Source organism: Macaca nemestrina, chromosome 2 (assembly GCF_043159975.1).
Source record: "Macaca nemestrina isolate mMacNem1 chromosome 2, mMacNem.hap1, whole genome shotgun sequence".
Classification (NCBI taxonomy): domain Eukaryota; kingdom Metazoa; phylum Chordata; class Mammalia; order Primates; family Cercopithecidae; genus Macaca; species Macaca nemestrina.
In genome coordinates this window covers 83,697,349-83,723,097 of record NC_092126.1, presented here as the reverse complement: position 1 = coordinate 83,723,097, position 25,749 = coordinate 83,697,349, and the positions used below count along the sequence as shown (strand labels likewise).

The 25,749-nt window shown below is 38.8% G+C and overlaps 1 protein-coding gene and 1 long non-coding RNA gene across 16 annotated transcripts in view; one reads left to right on the top strand and one right to left on the bottom strand.

Moving 5' to 3' along the window:
• The window catches only part of LOC105465735 (TRAF2 and NCK interacting kinase), a 410,880-nt gene extending 393,940 nt beyond the window's left edge, over window positions 1-16,940 (top strand). For all 8 annotated transcript variants that reach the window (XM_071091238.1, XM_011714344.3, XM_011714334.3 and 5 more), the window contains 5 exons: window positions 4,143-4,243; window positions 6,232-6,381; window positions 8,487-8,646; window positions 8,911-9,050; window positions 11,268-16,940. In XM_071091238.1, coding sequence (XP_070947339.1) covers window positions 4,143-4,243; window positions 6,232-6,381; window positions 8,487-8,646; window positions 8,911-9,050; window positions 11,268-11,351 — 635 coding nt within the window. In that variant the 3' untranslated portion in view covers window positions 11,352-16,940. The remainder of the gene's footprint in view (window positions 1-4,142; window positions 4,244-6,231; window positions 6,382-8,486; window positions 8,647-8,910; window positions 9,051-11,267) is intronic.
• LOC105465723 (uncharacterized) overlaps window positions 1-25,749 on the bottom strand; it is a 124,494-nt gene that overhangs the window by 58,582 nt on the left and 40,163 nt on the right. For all 8 annotated transcript variants that reach the window (XR_011619890.1, XR_011619891.1, XR_011619893.1 and 5 more), the window contains 3 exons: window positions 6,804-6,929; window positions 6,374-6,426; window positions 6,191-6,270 (listed from right to left, as the gene is read on the bottom strand). This is a non-coding gene — a long non-coding RNA (uncharacterized lncRNA). The remainder of the gene's footprint in view (window positions 1-6,190; window positions 6,271-6,373; window positions 6,427-6,803; window positions 6,930-25,749) is intronic.

The window sequence follows — 25,749 nt, the reverse complement described above, 5'->3', positions numbered from 1 at the left end:
TCTAATCTTTTCTTATCCTCAATCTGATAATTTGGCAAAGTATAAAACATACATCCCATCATTCTCACACCAAGTAGAATTCAGATTCATATGCATATTTGGTTTTCTTTTGAAAGTAGTGAGCTTCTTTCTTTGAGATCAGGTCATATTTTCAGGGAAAAGCAATAGAAACCATTTCAAAGCTGTTTCCTTTTGAGTATTTTGCCTTTATTACTTGGCATTTGTTAGTCCAAAAATTTCTAGTGATCAAATTTTGTGTCCATAAACTAATACTGTATGATTACAGAACAATAAAATTCATTGCAGGAAATAATGTAAAATTTCTGAATATTATCTCTTGCATATACCTGACAAGTGTTTTTCAAAAACATCAGGCCAGAGGAATCCTATTTGACCTGCACATCTGCTGTTGGCCCTTCTAACATTGTTGATGTCTTCCTTCTAATCATTGCCGTCCTAACATTAGTAGGCTGATCTATATCCACACATCTAAAGTGAAATTTAACCAGGGAGCAATATCTGGTAATTCTCTATAAGAAAACTTGAGACCAGCTTAATTTTCAGAAACACTGTTTGCCTTAGTTATCCAAAGAACCACTTGCAGTTTCCACTTTGCTTCCCCTGTGAAATTCCAGCCACAACAGCACTGACATCTTCTTGTAGCACGTGATTATTCTACTATGTTCAAATTATTGTGAAATTTTAAAAATACAAAATGAGAATAAAAAAGAAAAGTAAATTGTATATCCAAGAGCCATTTAAAATATTTCTTGATTTATCTGAGCCTATATGTGCTTAGATAAGTTTTTATTTTCAAGATGATTTTAAATTTCTTTAAAAATATGAACCTATTTATTTCTTCTTTCACCCTGAAAATAAGCAAAATCTGAAGGGATTTTTTTTCTTTTCTTTTTAAAATGTATTTTAGATCCAGGGGGTACATATGCAGGTTTGTTTCATGGGTAGTTTGCATAATGGTGAGGCTCGGGCTTCCAGTGAACTCATCATCCAAATTGCGAACATTATACCCAACAGGTAAATTTTCAGCCCTTAACCTGCCACTCCCTTTTAAGAGTCCTCAGTGTCTATTATTTCCAGCTTTGTTTCCACGTGCACCCCATTTTTAGCTCCCACTTATAAGTGAGAACATGTGTTATTTGACTTTCTGTTTCTGGGTTATTTTACTCTAGGAGATTGGCCTAGCTCCATCCATGTTGCTGCCAAGGGCACAATTTCATTTTTTTTATGGCTGCGTAGTATTCCATGCTGTATATATAACACAGTTTCTTTATCTAATCAAACATTAACGGACAACTTAGATTGATACCATGACCTTGCTGTTGTGAACAGTGCTGCAATAAACATACAAATGCAGGTGCCCTTTTGATTAAAAAAAAAAAAGAAAAGAAAAAGTTATTTTCCTTTAGGATTTACCCAGAAGTGGAACTGCTAGGTAGAATGGTAGTTCTATTTTTAGTTCTTTGAGAAATTTCTATACTGTTTCCCAAAGAGATTGAACTAACTTACATTCCTACCAACAGTGTATAAGCATTCCCTTCTCTCTGCAGCCTCACCACCATCTGTTACTTTTTCTGACCTTTTAGTAATAGCCATTCTGACTGGTGTGAGTTGGTATCTCATTGTGGTTTTGATTTGCATTTCTCTGATGTTTAGTGATATTGAGCATTTGTTCATCTGTTGGTTGACTGCTTATATGTCCTCTTTTGAGAAATGTGTGTTCATGTCCTTTGCCCACTTTTTAATAGGATTGATTTTTTCTTGTTGAATTGTTTGCATTCCTTGTAGAATCTGTTGGATGTATAGTTTGCAAATATTTTCTCCCATCATGTAGGCTGTCTGCTTACTCTGTTGATTGTTTATTTTGCCACGCAGGAGTCATTAGCTTAATTAAGTCCCATTTGTCTGTTTTTGTTTTTGTTGCATTTGCTTTTGAGGTGTTAGTCATAAACATGTTGCCTAGGCCAATATCCAGAAGAGTTTTTCCTAGGTTTTCTTATTATAGTTTTGGGTACATTTAAGTCTTTAATCCATTGTGCATTCATTTTTGTATATGGTAAGGGATAAAGTTCTAGTTTCATTCTTCTGCATATGGCTAGCCAACTTTCCCAGGGTGTCCTTTCCTCATTGTTTATGTTTGTTGACTTTGTCGAACATCAGTTTGTTGTAGGTATGTGGCTTTATTTCTGGGTTCTCTATTCTGTTCCATTGATCTATATGTCTATTTTTGTATCAGTGCCATGCTTCTTTGGTTATTACAGTCTTACAGTATAGTTTGATGTCAGGTAATGTGATGCCTCCAACTTTGTTCTTTTAGCTTAGGATTGCTTTGGCAATTTGGGCTCCTTTTTGGTTCCATATGAATTTTAGAATTGTCTTTTCTAATTCTGTAAAAAATGACATTGGCAATTTGTAGACTGCTTTTGGCAGTATAGTCACTTTAACAGTATTGATTCTTGTTATCCATGAGCATGGGATGTTTTTCCATTCATTTGTGTCATCTATGGTTCCTTCATCAGTGCTTTGTAGTTCTCCTTGTAGGGGTCTTTCACCTCCTTGGTTAAATGTATTATCCTAGGGGTGTGTGTGAGGTGTGTGTGTGTGTGTGTGTGTGTGTGTGTGTGTGTTACTATAAATGGGATTGAACTCTTGATTTGATTCTCGGCTTGAGCATTATTGATGTAACTAATTTTTGTGCATTAATTTTGTATCCTGAAACTTTACTGAACTTATCGGCTCCAGGAGTCTTATGGAGGAGTCTTTTGGAGGAATATTTAGGGTTTTCTAGGCATAAGATCCTGTCATCAGCAGAGATAATTTCACTTCCTCTTTTCCAATTTGGATGCTTTTTGTTTTTTTCTCTTGCCTGACAGTTCTGGCTGGGACTTCCAATACTATAGGAGTGGTAAGAGTGGAAATTCTTGTCTTGTTCCAGTTCTTAGGGGGAATGCTCTTAGCTTTTTCCCATTCAGTATGATGTTGGCTGTGGGTTTGTCATACATAGCTCTTATTATTTTGAAATATGTTCCTTCAATGCCAACTGCTATGGATCTTTTCCTAGGGTTCAGGTGAAGAGATGAGCAAAAATAGTCTAATAAACACTTTATGTCATGAAAAGTTATAAAGCAAATAACTGGAAACTTAATGTCATTTAAGTATATTAAAATTTTTCCTACCTAGTTTCTTTAGGACTCAGAATATTCTGTCTGTTGAGATATTTTACAAAGAAATTGATTGCCATGTGTACCAATTGTGGATTACGAATTCTCTAAGAATTAGAATCCACACTTAATAGCAAAGATTCAGAAGGCGCTTAAAGGATTGTTCAATCTCTCAAGGTCATCACTGTAAATATTGCTTATTATATCAGAGACACACACACACAGGTAAGAGTAATGAAGAGAATGCCAGACAACAGTCCGTTCTTCCATTCATCCATTCAGTAAGCATTTACTGAGTACTACTTTGTGGAGGCAAAAGCATGTGGAGACTCAATCATTGAACTAAGTTTCTGTCCATAGAATTTACAATGCTTAATATTCCATCTGTCTAAAGAGTAAAAGGATTTGTCAGTATTCGGAGCCCTTTAAGTCATTAACAGAACCCAAGGCTCCTAACACCCCCTTTCATTAGAAGCATAAACAAGCAATTATTTCACTTAGTAACTGGAATTCAAATATAAATAATAAGCAAATGGCAGCCTTTATGTCTGCCCATTTTCTGATTTTTCTACCATCTTGCCATATCTGCTGTCAGCTACTTATGTGTGGGTGAATGTAAATGCCAGGCAAGCTAACATGAAGGAAATTATGCATTCTTATTACAATGAATATCAACATCTAGACCTAGTGTTAAAGACAGTCCTAAGCAGTTATATCTCTGGATGATGAAGAGAGTCTTCAATATAAAGCAAAGGCCATAAGTGTTCTGCCAACCAAAGTTCGCTAAGGGAAGCTAAATCAGTATCTATGACAAAAAAATCCCACACCAGGAACATCACCTTCATGAAGCTGACACCCAACATCAATATTTAAATTTACATATTGTTGCTTATACATTCATTATTAATACAAAGAACTTGAATAACCTGATGTACTTCTTAACTCATAATTTTTCTATTACAGTTAAATATGAAAGGATCAAATTTTTGGTGATTGCCTTAAAGAATGCTGTGGAAATATATGCTTGGGCTCCTAAACCATATCATAAATTCATGGCATTTAAGGTAAGCAGGCATGTGATTATCTAAAAATGTGCTTTTTAAAAATTTTCAGTTTCTACCCATTAATAAAATAGTCCATATAGACCAATACCAATTTTCATATAGATAATAAGTGTAGGTACTCTTGGTTTTATTGTTTCAAAAGTAAAGACTAAGTTAAACTTAGTCTCTAAATCTTTTAATCCTCATAAATTTTTCTGGATGAAGTCCCTAAAATGCAGGTGATGCTTATATGTCCCCAGTGCTAACTTATGGAAATGACCTAGTTTCTCTGCATTCTTCTATTTTGATTGTGTTTTCATTTTTTACCTTGTCTAAGTTTGTACCCACCATGGTTGGATTGGTCACTCATGAGATTTGCCAGGAGTGGGATGGGGATATGCTAGTCCTGTTGACCCCAGCTCATGAAGCTGACACCCGAATACCAGGAGGACCAGTACTTACAGGCACCCAGATGTGTTCAGAGCCGCATAACCTATCCACAGCCCAAGTAAACTTACCTTCTGCTTTCTCTCACACTCCCTGTCTCTCTCAGCTTATGTCTGTCTACTTCTTTGTGTCTCATTGGCTGTTACTTTTTCTCCCCACCTTTATGACTGTTATCTCCCTTTGGTTCCTTATTCATTCTTTTCTGCCACATTCACCATGGAGGGCAAAACCTTAGAACACTATGTAGGCCCACTTCAGAGCTGAATCACTTCTACCTTGTTCCCTAGTGCAAATGGCTTATTTGTGATGTGCTCAGGAAAATAGATTCATTAATGGAAATGGGCTCCCCTCCATAACCTCACTTTTATGGAAAAAAAAAATTGGAATGCACTAGGTTACTAATAACAATTAAGGGATAACTCCTAAAAGCCAAAGTGTCCTGTTCTGCCAAAATCTGTCTCCACAAAAGCTTTTCAATCAACATCCCATTCCCATTCTTGCTCTGAAGTTACTGCCATCATTTTATGACCCAGAGCACATGAGAGAGTGCAAAATGTTCTTTCTGACAGACCAGATCCAGCCCAGAGAGAGGGAAAAGCAAAGGCAAAGACTTGAACAGGGAAGAGTGGAACTGGCAAGAGGCAAAGCCTTCCCATAGGACAAGGACAGGAGGCTTGAGCTTCCTGTGCTGTCAGAATGGTGTTAGCAAAAGATGAGAAGAGAAGGGTCTGAGAGGTAGCAGTGGCATTATAGCTAAGGCAATCGTAGTTTCACAAATGCTCTCCCAGATCTCAAGGCCCAAAGGTAGAGTGTGGTTAAAAAATAGCAAAGGAAAATGGCAGAGGAACACTTGACAGTTAGGTGGGGCTTGGGCTCTGGATTCAAACACAGAGAACTTTCACAAACTTGACAAGACCTCTCTTTTTGCTTTCTAGTTAAACCCAAATAGTCAATGCAAGCCATCAATCTTGTGATGTTCCACTCCCACCTCTTTCTCTACCACCCAAACCCAAGTCTCAGATTCCAACATTAAGAGAAAGTGCCAATCTTATGCCCACTCATTCGCTGAAGAAATTCCAAACCAGAGCATGCCCATTAACACTGAACAGGCTGAGAAAACAGCCGGCCTTGGCTGTCCCTCCCAGGCTGTCTTTGAAAGGGTAATTGCTATGGATGGGCCTCATTGCCACATGGGAAAGAGAGGGGCCAGAGAGGTAACTGGGCCTTCTTCCGAGGACAAAGGCCAGAAATAAACAGGAAAAAACAGCAGCACCCAGGCACCAGGTCTTTAATATACATTACCACTATCAAAATTTACACCTGTGCACCAGCTTAAACTTCATTGACCTGGAGGACAAAGGGTAGGGAAAGGGGCAAAAATGGATGCTAGACCCTTCCTCCTAGAGCCAGAATATCAACAGACCTAAAACTGAAAGAGAAATTTTCTAGCTTTTCACTTTAATAAAGTTAGGAGTTAACTTCCTCTAGACAGTGGCTAAAGGAAAAAAATTATTAAGATACCTCTTTGAGTGATGCGGATACTGATGGGGTGATTTTTAAAGTCTTTTGCAGATCTCCAGCACAAGCCTCTGCTAGTTGATCTCACGGTAGAAGAAGGTCAAAGATTAAAGGTTATTTTTGGTTCACACACTGGTTTCCATGTAATTGATGTTGATTCAGGAAACTCTTATGATATCTACATACCATCTCATGTAAGTACCCAGAAGTAGACTTCCAAGGGCTCTGTGTACAACAGCCTGCATGTAGAAAGAGATTTGTTTTGCACAGTTTTAGTAGAAGTCATGCAAACTTTACTAACCAGCAGACGGACTTTCGTTCTTCATTAAGTATACTGCTTTTAATAACTAAAATACATAAATTTAATTTACATGACTTCCTAAAACTGGAGAATACATAATAGAGATCATTTGGCATTTACATGTTGTCTCTTTGGACTTTAGATTAAAATGAATATGATATTTTTCTTTCAAGAGCATGAATTATATTCGGTAGACGAGTTTCCACATTCAGTTTTTGAAGGGAAATTGGTTCATTTTATGTTAGAGAAAGCCAATGGTCAGGTACTAATTTATTGGAGAAAATTCTTTTTTTTTTGCTATCTTTAGTTCCTTACTTCAGCTTGAGGGCAGCGTGGTATAGTGGAGTCAGACACAGGGGCGCTCATACTCTGGCTCTAGCATGTATTAGCTTTGCAATAATGGACACAGTAGGCAGCCTCTCCAATCCTCAGCTTTCACATCTGTAAAATATGATAAAAAGACTTATCCCATAGGATTATCATTAGTATTAAATGAGGTAATGGATCTAAAGCAGTTGGTACAGGGTCCTGCAAATTATATATCTTACTAGCCCTAAAATATTCATATTACTATCCTGACATATTGCTTGAAACATAACTGTTAAAGGGAAATGCTGCACATGGATTCACTTATTAGGATCAGTGTAGTGTAAATTGTGTGTCCTGTGTGTAATTCCAAGGCTAACATACAGGAGAAACTATCAGGAATGTTTGAAGCTACTGCTGACTGGTATTTTGAGAATTTGAGGACTTTATTCTAATGAAATGCAATAACTAAAAGAAGTTGTTTTAGTATATTACATACACACACACGATTGCCATTCATTGCTGCATTATTACAGCTTTTAACTCATGTGTATGTGGGTGAACACAAGGATTCACAGCTCACATTCCTGGTGAGGCAGCTAAGGCATAACTATGATCATCCTCAACTCTCTTATTCCAATCCATCAAGCACATGTTGGTCAGCCATGGCATTCGCAACTACGGGGATCACAACATCACATTTCCTTTCCTAGAACAAATTAATATACACTGATTTCAGTAGTGATTTTTTTTTTAATTTTTGAGACAGAGTCTCGCTCTGTCACCCAGGCTGGAGTGCAGTGGCGTGCCTTGGCTCACTGCAAGCTGTGCCTCCTGGGTTCACACCATTCTCCTGCCTCAGCCTCCCAAGTAGCTGGGACTGTAGGCACCTGCCACCACGCCTGGCTTATTTTTTGTATTTTTAGTAGAGATGGGGTTTCACTGTGTTAGCCAGGATGGTCTCGATCTCCTGATGTCGTGATCTGCCCATCTTGGCCTCCCAAAGTGCTGGGATTACAGGCATGAGCCACTGTGCGCAGCAATAGTGATTTTTTTAAATGACTGGTAATTCTAAATATTTTTTCTAACCAAGCCATGAATTATTCTGCCATTTGGACACCCAGATAAACAATCCTATTTTTTTTTTCACAGATTATTTTGATAGGAGTTCATTTGACCCCACTTAAGCCATCTCCATTAGATTCAGCTGGCTTACATTCTCCTCATCTTTTTTTGGAAGTAGTTGTGCTAATAGAAAACACATTAATTTCAACGTCAGCAAGATGTACACAAATCCCAACTCTACTAACAAATACTAGCACAGCTTTGGTCAAGACACAAAGCCCTTCTGAGATGCAGTTTCCTCATCTGTAAAAAAGCTATCTACGTTGGGGAGCTATTCTGGGTGCTAGAAATTATATATGTAAAGGGCCCCATGATTGGCACATAGTAGGTGTGTCATAGATTTACATGCTGTTTTTAGGAACAGATAAATTGAATTTTTAATCTAGTGACTAAGTTTGATTTGCCAGGGTATTTTACAAGTCAGTGGTTAAATTAAAGCAAATTTCAGTCTTTAGGGTGACAATGAAAATAAACAAAAACCTCTTTTTTGCAGTTCTTAGAGATGAATAGTCAAAGTGTTGTTTTATTTTTTAAAAGAATAATGCTTGGCCTTTCTTTGTCTTCTAGATTCAGGGCAATATCACTCCTCATGCTATTGTCATCTTGCCTAAAACAGATGGAATGGAAATGCTTGTTTGCTATGAGGATGAGGGGGTGTATGTAAACACCTATGGCCGGATAACTAAGGATGTGGTGCTCCAATGGGGAGAAATGCCCACGTCTGTGGGTAGGTTAACCATTCCTTATCTCCTTCAGCAGTTACACCCCCCAAATGAAACGAAAACCAAGAAATGTGAAACAACCATTTGATTCCACACCAAAAAAAAAAAAAAAAAAAAAAAAAAAACAGTCTGTGAATAACTCTTGTAAGACTTGCTTTGTCCATTTATCTCAAGTCGTTTGTCATTTTTGTGGTTAAGATGTGAACAGATGCTGTGAGTTATTGCCCATCTAATGTTTTTAATGCAGTTTTGGAAATTCCTTTTGACAGCCTACATTCATTCCAATCAGATAATGGGCTGGGGCGAGAAAGCTATTGAGATCCGGTCAGTGGAAACAGGACATTTGGATGGAGTATTTATGCATAAGCGAGCTCAAAGGTTAAAGTTTCTATGTGAAAGAAATGATAAGGTAAATCCGTTTCAACATTTGCATTAGTGTTTGCATTTTAAGAGACCACCAGGTACCTGTGAAACCTTCATTTTCCTTTATACTGATTTGAATCACATCTGTGTTAAACAATCAATATTATCTTGAAATGGCATTATTTGGTTTGATCCATGTGAACACTCAATATATTATTCACATGTCAAAAACTACATAAAAACATCTAGAAATTTCTTGTAAACTTCTTAGAAATTTTTGTGGCTTGAAGGCCTTATGATGACTCAGCAGACACCACAAATTCTCCTAAGCACTTAGAGCAGTTGGCCCATCATTAATCATCTCACAGTGGGTCAACTTTATACTTCCACTTTTAGACTTTTCACAAAGTCACTTTCAAGACCTAACCAATCACCTTATATTCACCTTTAAATCCAAAACATTTGACATGTAGAAATATAAGCTTTTTTAAAATGTCACCCATTCCTTAAGGAACTCACAATCACAAACTCAACTAGTGCCATGTCTTGTGTCATTCCAGCCATGTTTCTTCTGAAATGTCATAGGTGAACTGTTTTCCAGTGAAATTAGCTGTGTCCGTCTGGCATGATCAGTCACCTCAGAGGAGTATTCTGCAGCAGTACTGCTTCTCCCTTACCCTCCCTATAGAGTAACCCTGAGGTTTTAGTAGCTAAGCCGTATTGCATTTGTGAATTCATCCTTTGTGGCTGTGGCCAACATAGAAATGCTGTCCCCAAAGCCACAGACATAAACGCCTATAGAAAAACAGTATGATGGGTTGAATTTTTGTACATCCCTTTGTCCACCCCAGTTCCTCAAAGGTCAGGTTGGTCTTAGTTCAACCCTGGTGATGTGGGCCTAAACTATATTCAACCCTGGCCCACTAGTCTGACCTAATGTGGTCTGGGTGGACAGTAGCTGTAGGTGGCAAAGATGGTTCCAGCCATTTAGAGTTTCCCAGAAAACAAACCTAACCTAGTAAAACTCTAGCTCCTACCTAGTCTCTAAGAATCAAAAAACTAGGAGTAATCTGGGTATGGATACCCACACTCCAATTGAAAACCTACCCTAGCAGGCCTGTTCCAAGCCATGCCACACCCTTAGGAGTAGGCTGGGACCACACCAGTGTCTGGAACCCAAAGTTTAGAGCCAGGGACACACAACTTGGAGGGAACAGCAGCCCTTTCTTTTCTTCATTGTGGTTTTCCATGGGCCCTCTCTGTCCTCCGTTTTGATTCATTGACCCTAAGAGTAGCATTACTTTCATATGTAGCATTAGCTGAATGTCAAGCATTTCCACAGACCTTCCTAAGAAGTTGTTGAGAGACAGCATTCTTCTGAAGAAGCTGTAGAAATGAAGTAGCAGACTTTATACTAGTGACAAAAGCAAATGCCTCGGACCAAAGTTAGGTATTGGCTGACTGAAGGGCTAGGCCACAGCCCAAAATATTACTTTCCTGGGACAGTGGGTCTTTTATATTTAACATTCAGCTCAAGCAAACAGTAACCCAAATTTTTCTCGCATTTGTCAGTTGTTTGATAAAATGACTTAACAGACTCAGACCTAATGGACTGTGGTTCTACTTGTTAATGCTATGATCTCATTTGCCCTGGGATATGCCACCATCAGCAGAGAAACCAAGCGTTAACTCTTGAAATGCCAAAATGAGTAGGCATTAAATACCTTGCCCTGACCACAGTATTTAATGTTTTTATCTTAAATTTTAAAAATTGAAATCTGAAATTGTATAACAGTAGGCCTAAAACTCCCCCTTGACTTTGAGAATTTGAAGGAATTCCCTTCCTTCCTGAAGTCTACTTTCTTGTCATTTATGGGTGAGAGAAGGGAAGCTTCTGTGCCTTTCTAGAAATTAACAAAGAACCTGTTGGCTCCTAGGCCAGAAATCCAGCATGTTATCCTAGCATGAAACTCCCTTTTAAAAAGTGAACACTGAAAGAGATGTTACAAATGAAGATACAGCCCCTTCAGCATGTCTGGAGACCAATACCACAATAAGGAGTAACAACAACCATAGGAATAAAGGCAGGAGTTTTTACGTAGGATGCACGATATCCAAAGGGACTTTATAAACACAGGCCATTGAGTCTTAAGACCTGACACATGGCAAGGATAGGACATGTGAGAGAAAAATGGATGGACGGTTGAAGAAAAGAGGGGAAAAGACCATGCAGTTGAACTAACTTCTTTTTAATTTCAAACAGGTATTTTTTGCATCCGTGCGATCTGGAGGAAGTAGCCAAGTGTTTTTCATGACCCTCAACAGAAATTCCATGATGAACTGGTAACAGAAGAGCACTTGGCACTTATCTTCATGGCGTTATTTCTAATTTAAAAGAACATAACTCATGTGGACTTATGCCAGTCTAGAGGCAGAATCAGAAGGCTTGGTTGAACATATCGCTTTCCCCTTTTCCTCTCCCTCCGCCCCTCCCAATACAGTCCATCTTTCAATGTTGCAGCCTGGTTGAGAAGGAGAGAAAAAGGTGGCAGGAATTTCCAGGAGATCCCCAAGAATGCTGCCTTGTCTGTGGACAAAGATGGACCATGTGCCCTTCAGAGTTAGGGATAGAAACAAATATTGTGTGCTCTTAAAATGATTAAGCTGTGTTATGGTGGGTTTTCAGGTTTTTACCTTTTTTCTTTACCCCTTTACTCTGTAAGAATGGGGAAAGAATGCATACTGAGAAAATGAGTCTGTTTTTAATTCTGTCTGCCTACTAGTTTTAAGTATATGGTATGTTGTAAAATTTCCAGTTTCCAGTGATGAGAGACAGCACAATAAATGTACCTTATCTCCTTACGCTGAAGGCCATAACTACATAGTGGGGTAATTTAAGAACTCTCTTGCCTTCACCAACCCAAAAGGTTGCTTTTTGATAGCAACTGGCTAATGAATTTTTAAAAGAGAAGAAAAATACTAGTTTTCCCCTCTTTTGGGAAATAGATTTTAAATGGCTAAACTACTAGCCTTAAAACTACTAGTCTAATAAAATCAACTACCACTTTTGTGAATCTGACAGGCCGTATTTTTATATGGCCCTTTACAGAATGGAGTGTGTTGAATAGGATACTAATGCCGTTGAGTTGAGCTGGCCTAGAGATTGAGGGATTCCCTAACACAACTTTCCCTCAGCTATTATGCAACAGATCAGGGCAAAAGATGGGATGACAGATGGGGTCAGACAGAAAGAGCTTCTGGGAAACAAGCTTACATATTCTTTTTTAAAATGCACAAAGCCCCCCACCCCGGCTAAGAGGTCACTTGGTTTGGGCTTCATTAGGACTGAGACTTTGTTGAGTTGTTTCTGGGAATTGGGGAGTGGATGATATTCAGGCTCTCAACATTCCCAGCGCTCTCCTGAGGGTGCCACTTTCTCAAGATGAAAACTGTGACTGAAAAAATTAATAATAAATGTTTCTGAGCTGCCTGTGTTCTCCCTGGGTGGGTGAGAGAAGGGACTAGACTCCTAAGCCTGCCTCAGATACAGGAGGCATCATTGGCTCCAATTTTAGAGAACTTGAAAGCAAGGCTTTGGACAAAATTTTGAGACCCTAATCACTTTACCTTCCTCCAAATTACCCAACATATGGTAAACAACATTTGTGCAGAAATATGTATGTATTTAGTTCAGGTTGACTTGTGTCCTTATAAACTCTTACTCAAATGATTTGAACTTTTACGTGACTGGGATTTTTTTTTTCCAAAGCTACAAGCATGGCCGCCTGTGGTATCAAGGTGTTGCAAACAATATCTGTGTTGCGCTTCCTGTTTTAACCTACCTCGTTTTGTTTGTTTTTGTTTCACTGTTCATCACAGCAGTGTTATCTCCAGGAGACATATAGAGAGCTCAACTGGCAATCTCAGGTGCATTTAACAATTTTAAAACAAAACAGTAGTTGACCAAATTTTTCTTCTTAAAAAATTGGAGGTGGGGAGAATCCAATGACAAAAATTAATGTGGCTTGTTTCTGGAGAAAATAATTACTGTAAATGGATTTAAAAAAAAAAAAAAAAAAAAAAAACTATGATCCTACTGATTTTGCCTAAATACACAAGCAGCTGATGTACTATTAATGAGAACAAAATACATGTTAGGAAAATTGAATTGAGTCATTTGAATCTAGTGGTTTGGGCAAGGTGGGGAAGAGAAGGGGAAACATTCTAGTTTCTGTATTACATTATTCCCCTCCTGAAAAGGTGGTTGTCATTTGCATTTATTTAAAGTAGGTAATATGCAGGAATGTAACTGAGGATTATCTTCAGGCACTCAGCAAGATATCCTCCTCATGGTCCCTTTAGCTCTCAAAAGCAATGAAATCCTCCTGTTCTCATTTTTACTGCTGTGATTGTGCTGCTGAACAATACTGTCTTCTCAAATTTCATGCCACAAATTCAGCAATAACTTTTTGGATTGAATTTCACAACTACTGTAATTGGATGCTGATGTGGACAAAATATATTGATTTCGATTTCATTCCCGAATGTGATTGCCACCAGCTCTTTATATTGCTGCTGTGGTATTTTAAACCAGAAGCTTCTTTAAATTATGTTGCAAACTGATCTTTGTTTTTATGTTTTGTTTTGTTTTTATTTCTAAGTGATAAGTTTGAAACACACAGCTTTAAATGATTTTTTTATTATGGGATTTTGGGTACAGTTAAGAAATAAAAGGGAATCATTGTGTTTAAACATAAGGTAGTTTGTGAATGTATTTTTTAAAATCTAGATTCATTGAAACAAATCATAAGAAAACAATATTAATGCAGTCTTGTTTACAGTATGTACAGTGACATAACATAGAACATGAGCTTTTCTGGTGCCAACAATAAAACACAGACGTTAAACATCAAGCCATGCCTTTTATATTTTTGTACTAATATTTTACACTGAGTACAAGGCAATTCCAAATTTAAAAGGGGCCCCCAGAAATCTGTGCTCTTTAAAAGATAGATATTTAAAGAATTCATTGAGGCTTTTATCTTCAAAAATAAAGTTCCCTCCAGCAAGACAGACCCCAGCCCTGACATAAGGAGGCCTAGAACATGCAGAATATATCAGAATGGTGTCCTTGTGTCTCATTGAGGCTTTTATCTTCAAAAATAAAGTTCCCTCCAGCAAGACAGACCCCAGCCCTGACATAAGGAGGCCTAGAACATGCAGAATATATCAGAATGGTGTCCTTGTGTCTCATCCAAACATTTTGAATTGCCTTAATTCTTTTTGGGGGTAGGGGAGGAATGGTTGCTTTTCATCCATTTTTATAGCATCTCAACAACAACAAAAAATCTTTCCTTTTGATCTTTTTATAGGTGATTTTGTCTCTAGAAATTGGCTTATTTTATTTTTATTTTCCTACAAAGAGAAATTGGAGAAACTGAGCCCTCCCCTCAGAGTAAGTTTCACTAGATCTGCCAGTTCTTACAGCTCTAAATAAATAATCATCCAGTAAAATCTACTGAGCCTGCCCACACCATAGTCTGGGTCTGGGGTCTGACAGGTGACCATCATTCCTGGGGGCCACTCAAGGACACTGTAGCATGGATTCCTGCATCCAGTGGTGGCAGGAATGGATGCCCAGCGAAGTTCCTTCAAATAAGGAGGCTCTTCCCCCTGCCAGTTCCAGACAGACCACTGTCATACCACACAATACAAATGAAGACAGCTTTCACTAAGTTCCACATAAAATCAAACAGCTCTATTTTAGATCTCATTATTTTTCTTGGAGACTTCTAAACAATCCTTCAAGAAGACCTAGAACTATTATTTTTATTAAACAGGGTATATTAAGTTATGGGTGAAATCTCACAAGGCCACCTGGACAGGGGCTCCATTTTTCTAACACTTTGACAATGTTTTCTATGGTGCACTCCTAATATACTTTGCATCAAGTACATGTTTTTTAAAAACACCTTTGTTCCTGGTTGTCAAAACCTACTAACAATTTTTTGTCTGTTCTTGTGACTCATTGGTAATCGGTGTCTCTGGTCCCTCCTGTCCAGTAGATTAGAAAGATGTGAAATTCAAGCTAGAACCATTTTGGTTTTATCCACTGCCAGAAAAGGAAGTGGCTAAAGTCTCACATTCCACAAAGTTAAAAAAAAAAAAAAAAATGCTTTCCCTACTATTTTGTGTACCAGTTCCCGTCATTGTATTCTTGAAACGTGGAAGAGCTCTTTGTGTTAACAGTGTGTGCTGTCTTTGAAAGTCTGCTTGAACAGGCATCACTTGCATTTGTGCTGATTGCTTTAAGATGTAAGATGTGCTACATTATTTTTAAGAAAGAAGATAGTTATTGATAAAACTTTAATTTTAACCTACTGCAGAAAAACATGAGAAAATCCACGGCATGCTGATAACAATTCTGAATGACCCTACTATGCTCTTTATATTCCAGAATCACCACTGATACCATGTTCTGATCATTTCAACAGTCTCTAACTTGTTAGTTACCTTTTAGTTCATTCTTCAAAAATTTAAATCTAACCAAATCAAGCAAAACATAACCAACCAACCAAAAACTGACCTCCCCTGAGACTACAAAGTTGTAACATAAATCTAAAATCCAGAAGTCTAAATTTGATTTAATTTACCTGCTAATATTTCTCATAAATGCCACTATATTTTCTCCTTGGTCACTATGTATCAGGAACCCTAAAGTTAGCTGTCCTTTCATGGATCTTAAATAAATTGGGTGTAAAATTGGTCCCAGCGAAGAAGAAAACCTCTTGAGACTTTGCAAGTTCAAAACTGACAATTTGTATATTTCTACCAAACATTTTCTAGGTTGTTTTTATTTCTACACCATAATTCTGGGAATTCTTCCATAGATAACTAGAATATTCAACAATTTGCTTAGCATTAAACAGTGTGAGGTCATAATCCTGTGCTTTGGACTTTATTCTTCTAGACCTGCCATTCCAGGAAGTGCTAGGATATACCAAAATAAAAATCCCCACAAACGCATTTTTAAACAAAAATTCCTGAGTAATATTTGGGTTTTTTAAAATCCAGATCAAAATCTTGGACTCTTCTGAGTCCATGATGATGAATATTTGGGTGAAAAGTAGAAAATACAGTTAAAAATAAAAATGTCCTAAAGTTTATAGATTTTTGAGTTTGTGTACATATCTTTAAACTCACACCTTGCATGATAGGGTTTGGTTTTAATGGTTTATTTTTATCAGCACCAAGTTGCATTGCACTATTGAGGCTGAACAAATGCTGGTGGAAAGGTGAGTTTTCATTTCTGGCAATGGATCATTATTTGTACATCGTAAATATCATGCCCAGCTACCCCTTTCCCTTATCTCTTTCCCTTGGGTAAATGTTAAGGAATAGTAATACTTATTATGGTATGTTTAAGAAACCTTGGACATTACCCTGAATCAAAATTTCAAATGTTAGGTTACAGCAGGAAACAAAAGATTACAACTTGAATGAGTTTTTTAAATTGAATGTTGTAAAACTATTTTTGAACATTTATTTGTGTTAATATAACTGTAGAGAGATGCCAAATGTGTAATATCAGAAGGGGAAACTACGATTTTGCTGTGCCTACAATTGTTTACATTTTTTAAATCTCCAGTTTTCAAAAGTATTTTAAATTGTCAAAAATTTGCTAAAACTGGATTGTAACCTCACCTGAGAATGAGAGAAGAAAATCTTCCTGGCATATTTTCCAGTCTGAAACTTTTGGTTACTTTCAGGTATTTTTTTTTTCTTGCATACAAAAATCATCGAGAAAGTACTTTCTACAGTTATTCCAAGCAGTCATTAAAAATGCTTTCATAGGTTTTCCCACATGGTCACTACCATGCCCTGGAATATAATATGCTATCTTTGTCAAAATATGAATAATAAAACATTAATAGTAGGATGCCTCCTTGTTCCTCATTGCCACTTCCAGACTGTTCTCCCTTCCTCCTCCTGAACACTCACTGTTTTGAAGCTGTTGACATCAGCCTCTCAAGTCCCTACATTACCCTATTTTACTCCTTCTCATTGCTCAAGAATTTTAGCTTTTGGCTCATTGTTGCTCTCTTTACCACCACCCTGTCATCATTCTTGATTATTTCAATACCCACTTAGACAGTCGTACAAATACCCTGGCTTCTCAGTTCCCTGGTCTTGACCAGTGAAACTTACCATTACTAATTACTACCTCGGCTCCTTAAGTGAAAGCAGACAATTCTCATTGGCTCTAAGTACATCCCATTCAATCTCAGCAAATAAAGATAATTGCCCCAGAAACCGAATCCTCTCTTCTGCATCCCCTATTTTATCCTATTTCACTGCATTCTGCAGTGTATCTCGCTATGTTCTGTATGCTGCAGTATCTCCAGTCTTAAACACCCTCCTTGGCCCCATTACCCTGGCTAACTGAAATGGCCCAATAGTCCCATAGACAGTTGTTTTTGCTGTTAAAGCTTGAAACTTGTATTTGTTTTCCTTCAGTCCTCTCAAAAAATTATCAAAGAACTGGAACTCATCAGATCACAGCACCAGATGCCCTCTTGCCCCTCCCTAGTTCCTGTTTTCTTACACATTGTTACATTTCTTTCCTGCTATATAAATGCCTAGTTTTGGTCAGCCAGGGAGATGGATTTGAGACTGAGCTCCCATCTCCTTGGCTGCAGCACCCAACCAAAACAAAGCCTACTTCTTTGGCAATACTTGTCATCTCAGTGATTGGCTTTCTGTGTGGCAAGCAGCAGGACCTAGACCAAACCTAGTGTTTCGGTAACATAACTACTATCTTATTTATCTGCTTCTCTTCACAGAAAAACTCTCTAGGGGGAACTGTGTATACTTACCGTCCTAAATTTCTCTCCTCTCTTGGTCTTTTGAACCAACTCAAATCAGGCTTTCATCTCTACCACAGCGGCTCTTGCTAAGGACACCAGTGACCTCCATGCTTTCAATTGCAATGGTTAGGTCTCTGGCTTCATGCTGCTTGAGTTATCTGCAGTCTTTGACACAGTTAATAATTACTTCCTTCTTGAAATGCTTTCTCAGCTCTGGGACATCTTTCTCCTGTTCTCTCACCTTCCTGGCCACTCCTTCTCAATCTCCTTGGCTGACTTCTTGGAGTGCCCCAGTCCTGGGCATCCCCCTTCTAAGTGATCCCTCCCAGTCTTGGGGCTTTAAAAACTATACACTTACACAACACCCACATTTTAATCTCCAGACCCAATCTCTTTCCTGAATGCCAAATAAATCTGGCATAAAAGTAGGTCTAATTTCCTATGAAGTACCTTCATTTGGACGTGTCATTGGCATCTAAAACTTGACATGTTCACCCATCAATACACAGTAGTCCTCTCTTAGTCATGGTTTCATTTTCCTTGGTTTCAGTTACCTGCAATTATCTGCAATCTAAAAATATTAAATTGAAAATTGCAGAAATAATTCCTAAGTTATAAATTGTGCACCGTTTTGAGTACTGTAATGCAATCTTGCTCCATCCTGCTACATCCCACTCAGGACACGAATCATCCCTTTGTCCAGCATATCTGTGCTGTAAACACCACCTTCCCCTTAGTCACTTTGTAGCCATCTTGGTTATCAGACTGACTGTCATGGTATCACAGTGCGTGTGTTCAAGTAACCCTTATTTTACTTAATAATGGCCCCAAAGTACAAGAGTACTGTGCCTAATTTATATATTAAACTTTATCAGAAGTATGTATAGATAGGAAAAAAATACTATGTATAGGGTTCAGTATTATCCACAGTTTCTGGCATCCACACTGGGTCTTCAAACTCCCCCTCAGATAAGGGGTACTACTGAACTCCCATTGCAATCCTCCCTGTGCCAGTAAATGGCAGCTCCATTCCTTCACACCAGAAAATATTGTTATCCTTTACTTTTCGCTTTCACATACCACATCGAATCTATTCGTTTTTAAATCCTGTTTTCCCTAGTTTCAGAATATACCCACAATCCACTCTGGGTCCAAGCCACTTCTTGCCTGAGATGATGGTGTTAAAACATACCAGGTTATGCCACTTTTCTGCTAAAGTCCCTCAATACTTTCCCATCTCACCTGCAATGTCAACATCCTTACAGTGTCTATAAGGGCATTGTGATAATCTGTCCTACTTTTGGCCCCACCTCGGCTGCCACTGCCACTTCTCTGACCTCATCTACTAATTCTTTTGTCACTTTGCTAAAGTCACACTGGCCTCCTTGCTTCACCCAGAACACCCTCAAAGCATGTTCTGTCTCAGAGTCTTTGCCCTTGCTGTCTCTCAGTCTCAAAACTTCCCCCAGATGCCTATATAGCTGACTCCCTCCCTTCCTTCAGGTCTCTGTACAGATATTCCTTTACTGTCAGAGACCTGTGTCAAATAACTTCTCGTTCCCCCACTCATTTTCTGCTTCATTGCCTTTCATAGTACTTATCACCATATACTTTGCTTACTGGTCCATCTCCAGTGCTTTGAAGAATGCTTGGCAAATAGTAGTCACTCAGTAAATATTTGTTGGATAAAAGAATGAATGAAAATAATAACAGAGCTTTGGAATTTTTTAAAGGATAAAAAACTATATGATTAATTTCAGTTTCAAAAATAAAAAAAAAACACTGTCTCCAAAGTTTATATCATAAAAGCATAGGTTTGATGTCACATAGAAAATAGAAAACCCTATAGATTTTCTTTCCTGGAAGGCTATTGTGGATGGAAGACACCGGGCTATGACCCTGGCTATACTTTCTTGCTCCATGAATCATCTTAACAGGCCAAGTTGCAAGATTGTAAGAGGGGCTGTCATATAGAACCATGAGAAAAGCAGTATTTCAAAACTCTTACATTTTTACAGATAATGATCCATTTTAAGCTATTGGCATTGCAATAAATGCAGTTATTGGATGTGGTTGAGATTCTGAATTTCGTTTTCTAGTCTAAATGTTCAAAAAACCATGACAATTTTTTTTTCTGAAACAAGAAGTAAACAGTGAAAGTATCCTCCTGCCAAATGCAGCTTGAAGATAGCCTAATGACATTTGGGTCTTAACAATCTTCCAACGACAACAATTCTGCCTCTCTGGGAAGCCTCTAACATCTGTATATATTCAGCTCCACCGAATGTTGCATGAAGTTTCATTGTAGAAAACTGACACATGCCTTCTGATTAATCTGTTGTTTCACTCAGTCTTGTAAAGGGCACACCCTGTAGTTTCCATTTGTTCAACCATGTATTTTCCTGCTCACTTAATAAATCTTTTTTAAAAATAAAGAAGGAAGATAATGAAATGATGTCATATGAAGCAATATAACAGTGAAAGAATTTTTTTTTTTTTGGTCCTCATTACTTTTTGTGTCTTTTCACAAATCTGTTGAGATTAAGGATAGTGAGTAATTCATGCTAAAGAGCCAGGATCAAGGTCTTAACCTTTCCAGGACCAAAAGCATTTTGGAGTTCCATGGTGCTTAGTTACAGACTCCTGAGGTCCTCATGAAAAATGCAGGACATTAGTTTCAGGGATAGATGGAAAATACGAAAAAGATGCTAAGAAATAGGACAAGGTGTCACAGTCATTGTGAACAATCTAGATTATCACAAACTCCAGTTAAGATACAAAAACATTTTCAAAATGAGTTCTCTGTATGTGAAAAAAAAAAAATATTTGAGTGTTGGTTTTAAAATTGTCACTCAACAGTTTAAATACATGTTTTTATATTTTCATAAGCAACTAAATCCATGTTCTATGACATTAACAATTTGATATAGGGTCATCTCCCTTCCAAAATCAGTCATCTTCATTTTCAAAGTTCAATGTTAATTTACCCATAAAGTCATGAGCACAGGGATCAGCAGCATCACAGTCTGACGAACATTTTCAGCATGGTACCCAGTGCTCCATGGATCTCAGGTTATCTTTTATTACTATTATTTTTTTATTTTTATTTTTTTTGAGACGGAGTCTCGCTCTGTTGCCCAGGCTGGAGTGCAGTGGCCGGATCTCAGCTCACTGCAAGCTCCGCCTCCCGGGTTTATGCCATTCTCCTGCCTCAGCCTCCCGAGTAGCTGGGACTACAGGCGCCCGCCACCTCGCCCAGCTAGTTTTTTGTATATTTTAGTAGAGATGGGGTTTCACCGTGTTAGCCAGGATGGTCTCGATCTCCTGACCTCGTGATCCGCCCGTCTCGGCCTCCCAAAGTGCTGGGATTACAGGCTTGAGCCACCGCGCCCGGCCATCTTTTATTATTAAACCCATTTAATAAGAGAGATGGCAGTTGAAAAATTGAAGGATTTAGAGCTAGAAGCATCACTGGAGCAGAAAGAAACAGCATAGCCTTCAGGTCAACTTGATACTCTTCCCCCATCTCATTCCTTCTCACTGGAATAGCCATTCATAATTGGAAGCCTAGACAGCTCAGGCCAAAGTTATCATTAGTCCAAGGAAAAATGACCAAAAAGGACAGCATAGTGAGTTTTCTATAAAAGCTCATTTAAAGATCGTCTTATTTGGAGATGGTGTGCCCTCATTTTAGTGTTACAATGTATTTGAAAGCTGATGCTGATAATAAATGGCTATTTTATTAAATGCTCTAGTTTGGCAAAATTAAAAGTTTACAGTTTTGTTCTTCACAAGATTTGGGGTTGAGTGGGTGTATTATTAGTCCATTTAATCATTACTGATAAAGACATACCCGAGACTGGACAATTTACAGAACAAAGAGGTTTATTGGACTTACAGTTCCATGTGACTGGGGAGGCCTCACAATCATTGTGGAAGGTGAAAGGCACGTCTCAAATGGCAACAGACAAGAGAAGAGAGCTTGTGCAGGGAAATTCCAATTTTTAAAACCATCGGATTTTGTGAGACTTATTCACTATCATGAGAACAGTACAGGAAAGACCTGCCCTCATGATTCATTCCCTTCCCACCAGGTCCCTCCCACAACACATAGGAATTCAAGATGAGATCTGGGTGGGGACACAGCCAAACCATAACAGTCTGTCCCTGGCCCTTCCCAAATCTCATGTCCTCACATTCAAAACAAATCATGCCTTCCCAACAGTCCCCCAAAGTCTTAAGTCAGCATTAACCCCAAAGTCCACAGTCCAAAGTCTCATCTGAGAGAAGGGAAGTCCCTTCCACCTGGGGCCTGTAAAATCAAAAGCAAGTTAGTTACTTCCTAGATACAATGGGGGTACAGGCATTGGGTAAATAGTCATTCCAAATGGGAGGAATTGACCAAAACAAAGTGGCTATAGGCCCCATGCAAGTCCAAAATCCAGCAGAGCAGTCAAATCTTAAAGCTCCAAAATGATCTCATTTGACTCCATGTGTCACATCCAGGTCATGCTGATGCAAGAGGTAGGTTCTCATGGTCTTGGGCAGCTCCACTCCTGTGGCTTTGCAGTGTCCAGACACCCTCCCAGTTGCTTTCATGGGCTGGCATTGAGTGTCTGCGGCTTTCTCAGGCACACAGTGCAAGCCATTGGTTGATCTACCATTCTGGGCTCTGAAGGACAGTGGCCCTCTTCTCACAGCTCCACTAGGTGGTGCCCCAGTAGGGACTCTGTGTGGGGGCTCTGACCCCACATTTCCCTCCCACACCGCCCTAGCAGAGGTTCTCCATGAGATCCCCACCCCTGCAGCAAACTTCTGCCTGGGCATCCAGGTGTTTCCATATATCCTCTGAAATCTAGGTGGAGGTTCCCAAACCTCAACTGTTGACTTCTGTGCACCCACAGGCTCAACACCACATGGAAGCTGCCAAGGCTTGGGGCTTCCAACCTCTGAAGTAATAGCCCAAGCTGTACTTTGGCCTCTTTTAGTCACAGCTGGAGCAACTAAGACAAAGGGCACCAAGTCCCTAGACTACACACAGCAGAGGGACCCTGGGCCTGGCCCACAAAACTATATTTTCCTCCTAAATCTCTGGGCCTGTGATAAGAAGGGCTGCTGCAAAGGTCTCTGACATGACTTGGAGACATTTTCCCCATTGTCTTGGGGATTAACATTTGGCTCCTCATTACTTAGGCAAATTTCTACACCTGGCTTGAATTTCTCCTCAGAAAATGGGATTTTTTTTCTCATTGCATTGTCAGGCTGCAAATTTTCTGAACATCCACGCTCTGTTTCCCTTTTAAAACTGAATGCCTTTAACAGCACCCATGTCATCTCTTGAATGATTTGCTGCTTAGCCAAATACCCTAAATCATCTCTCTCAAATTCAAAGTTCCACAAATCTCTAGGGCAGGCAAAATGCTGCCAGTCTCTTTGATAAAACATAACAAGTCACCTTTGCTCCAGTTCCCAAGTTCCTCATCTCCGTCTGAGACCACCTCAGCCTGGATTTCATTGTCCATATCATTATCAGCATTTTGGTCAAAGCCATTCAACAAGTATCTAGGAAGTTCCAAACTTTCCCACATGCTCCTGTCTTCTGAGCCCTCCAAACTGTTCCAACCTCTGCCTGTTACCCAATTCCAAAGTCATTTCCACATTTTTGGGTATCTTTTCAGCAGTGCCCCACTCTACTGGTACCAATTTACTGTATTAGTCCATTTTTACACTGCTGATAAAGACATACCCAAAACCGGGCAATTTACAAAATGGGCAATTTACAAAAGAAAGAAGTTTATTGGACTTACAGTTCCACATGGCTGGGGAGGCCTCACAATCATGGCAGAAGGCAAAAGGCACATCTCACATGGCAGCAGACAAGAGAAGAGAGCTTGGCAGGGAAACTTTTTTTAAAACCATCAGATTTTGTGAGACTTATTCACTATCAAAAGAACAGCACAAGAAAGACCTGCCCCCATTATTCAATCACCTCCCATGGAGTCCCTCCGACAACACATGAGAATTCAAGATGAGATTTGGGTGGGGACCCAGCCAAACCATATCAGTGGGGGAAACTTCAGTTTTCTTGTTGAAATTTTTCCTAGCTAGTAAAATCTAAAAACATATGGTAACAACGGCTGTAGAGAACTTTTATAAAAGTCCAGACCTTATTTCAGTATAGAAATATACTGCCCATCTCAAAAATTGATAGGAAAAAACCAAGAGCATCACCCAGCACTGGAAACAAAGCAGACACCCTGCCTGGTGTCCACGATTTAGAGTTATTTAGCTGTACTTCATCAAGCAAGTGGAATTTTAAAAAGCTCTACAGGCTTTAGTGCCACTACAGTGGATATGCTATGAAACAGAAGACACAGTAAAACTCAGAAGTCATAAGCTAACTGGATCCTAGTTACCTCATTTGCCAAAAGAATTCATTCCCAATTTTTAAAAGTATGAGTTCACCTCCTATCTACCCAGAAACAGAAAAGCAACAAAAAGTTTAGTAACACATTTAAATAAAGCTGCATTTTATAAGCCACATTCATTTTTAAAATAATTACTTATACATATGAATCATGTATTTAGTCGAAAAACAATGCCTGGTATACAGATGGGGTGTTGGACCCCTTGATATAACACCCAACCCCCAGTCTTGCTGAAGTCCCTAGCCCATGGTTTGGAAAATGTTTAATTGTAAATATTTTCCCTGAGAATCCTCTTTTTGTTTTGGTTGTGTTTTATGGCAGTGTTTTAATGTGGATAACATGTTAATGGTCATTGTTTCAGCTCATTTTAATCAGGCTGCCCTTATCACCTTTAGATGTCAGAGAATTCAATATCATCATCATATTTTTTTTACCATTTATATGCCATCTTATTTTTTAAAACATTTGCGGCAGCTATAATCTGGCTTCTGAGGAGCCACTAAAGCAGTATATACTATCTACGTGAAGAAAAGCAAAGTAGCCATTTATCTATTAGCTGTCTATTCTATAACAGGCCTCACACTGGATGCTGAGGCAGAAAGAGCTGATGGAGAAATGATCTCCCTAAGTTGCAAGGGAGATGAGGAAGGCAGAAGACATGTACAGAGACAATGACAAAAAGCAGAGTCAGTCATTTGACAGAGGATTTCAAGGATTGCATGGAACAAAAAGGAAGGAATATGGCCTTCAGAAGACATTGGGAGAGGAAAAAAAAAGAGAAAGGCTTTCCAGCCAGAGGGAGCAGCTTGAACAAAGGCACAGAGTAGAAGAGCATGTGGGTAGAGAAAGGGGAAATCATTCAATATGACTAGAGAAAGTGCTAATGGAGCAGGAAATTTGACAACAATAATGTTGTCAAAAGACAACATTACAACAAATTTAGTTTAAAGATCTTAATTGACTTTCATTCTCAGTTTTAGAATTGGGCAGCCCTCACTCAAGACCAGAACAGGTTTAAAGAACTCTGGGCCTGCAAAGTGGTCAGATGACATTATGGACAGAAAACAACAGTAACAGCTTACTCAGTGTTTTTCCTCACTTGAATCAGCTGGTGGCCGATCAGTTGAAATTAAACTGCTGTGATTGCCTAAGACTCAGCCACGTGTTGCAAGAGTATACTCCTAAGATAGAACTTCAGTTAATCTATGTACCAAGCCAGATTTCAGTCTGCCATGTAAAGCCTCAAGCACAGAGGTATCCTCAGGCTTAAACTTAATTCAACAATGTATAGCATTCCCTCTTGATTCCTATGCCCAACCTCCTGACATATGCCACAGGGCTTTCCTGATTCAGCCAGTGGCCTGACCTCTGGTGGGCAATGTTTGGCGAATGAATAACACCATTTATTAAGAATGGCCAAGATTACCACGTGTTGGTAGTAGTAGCTCCC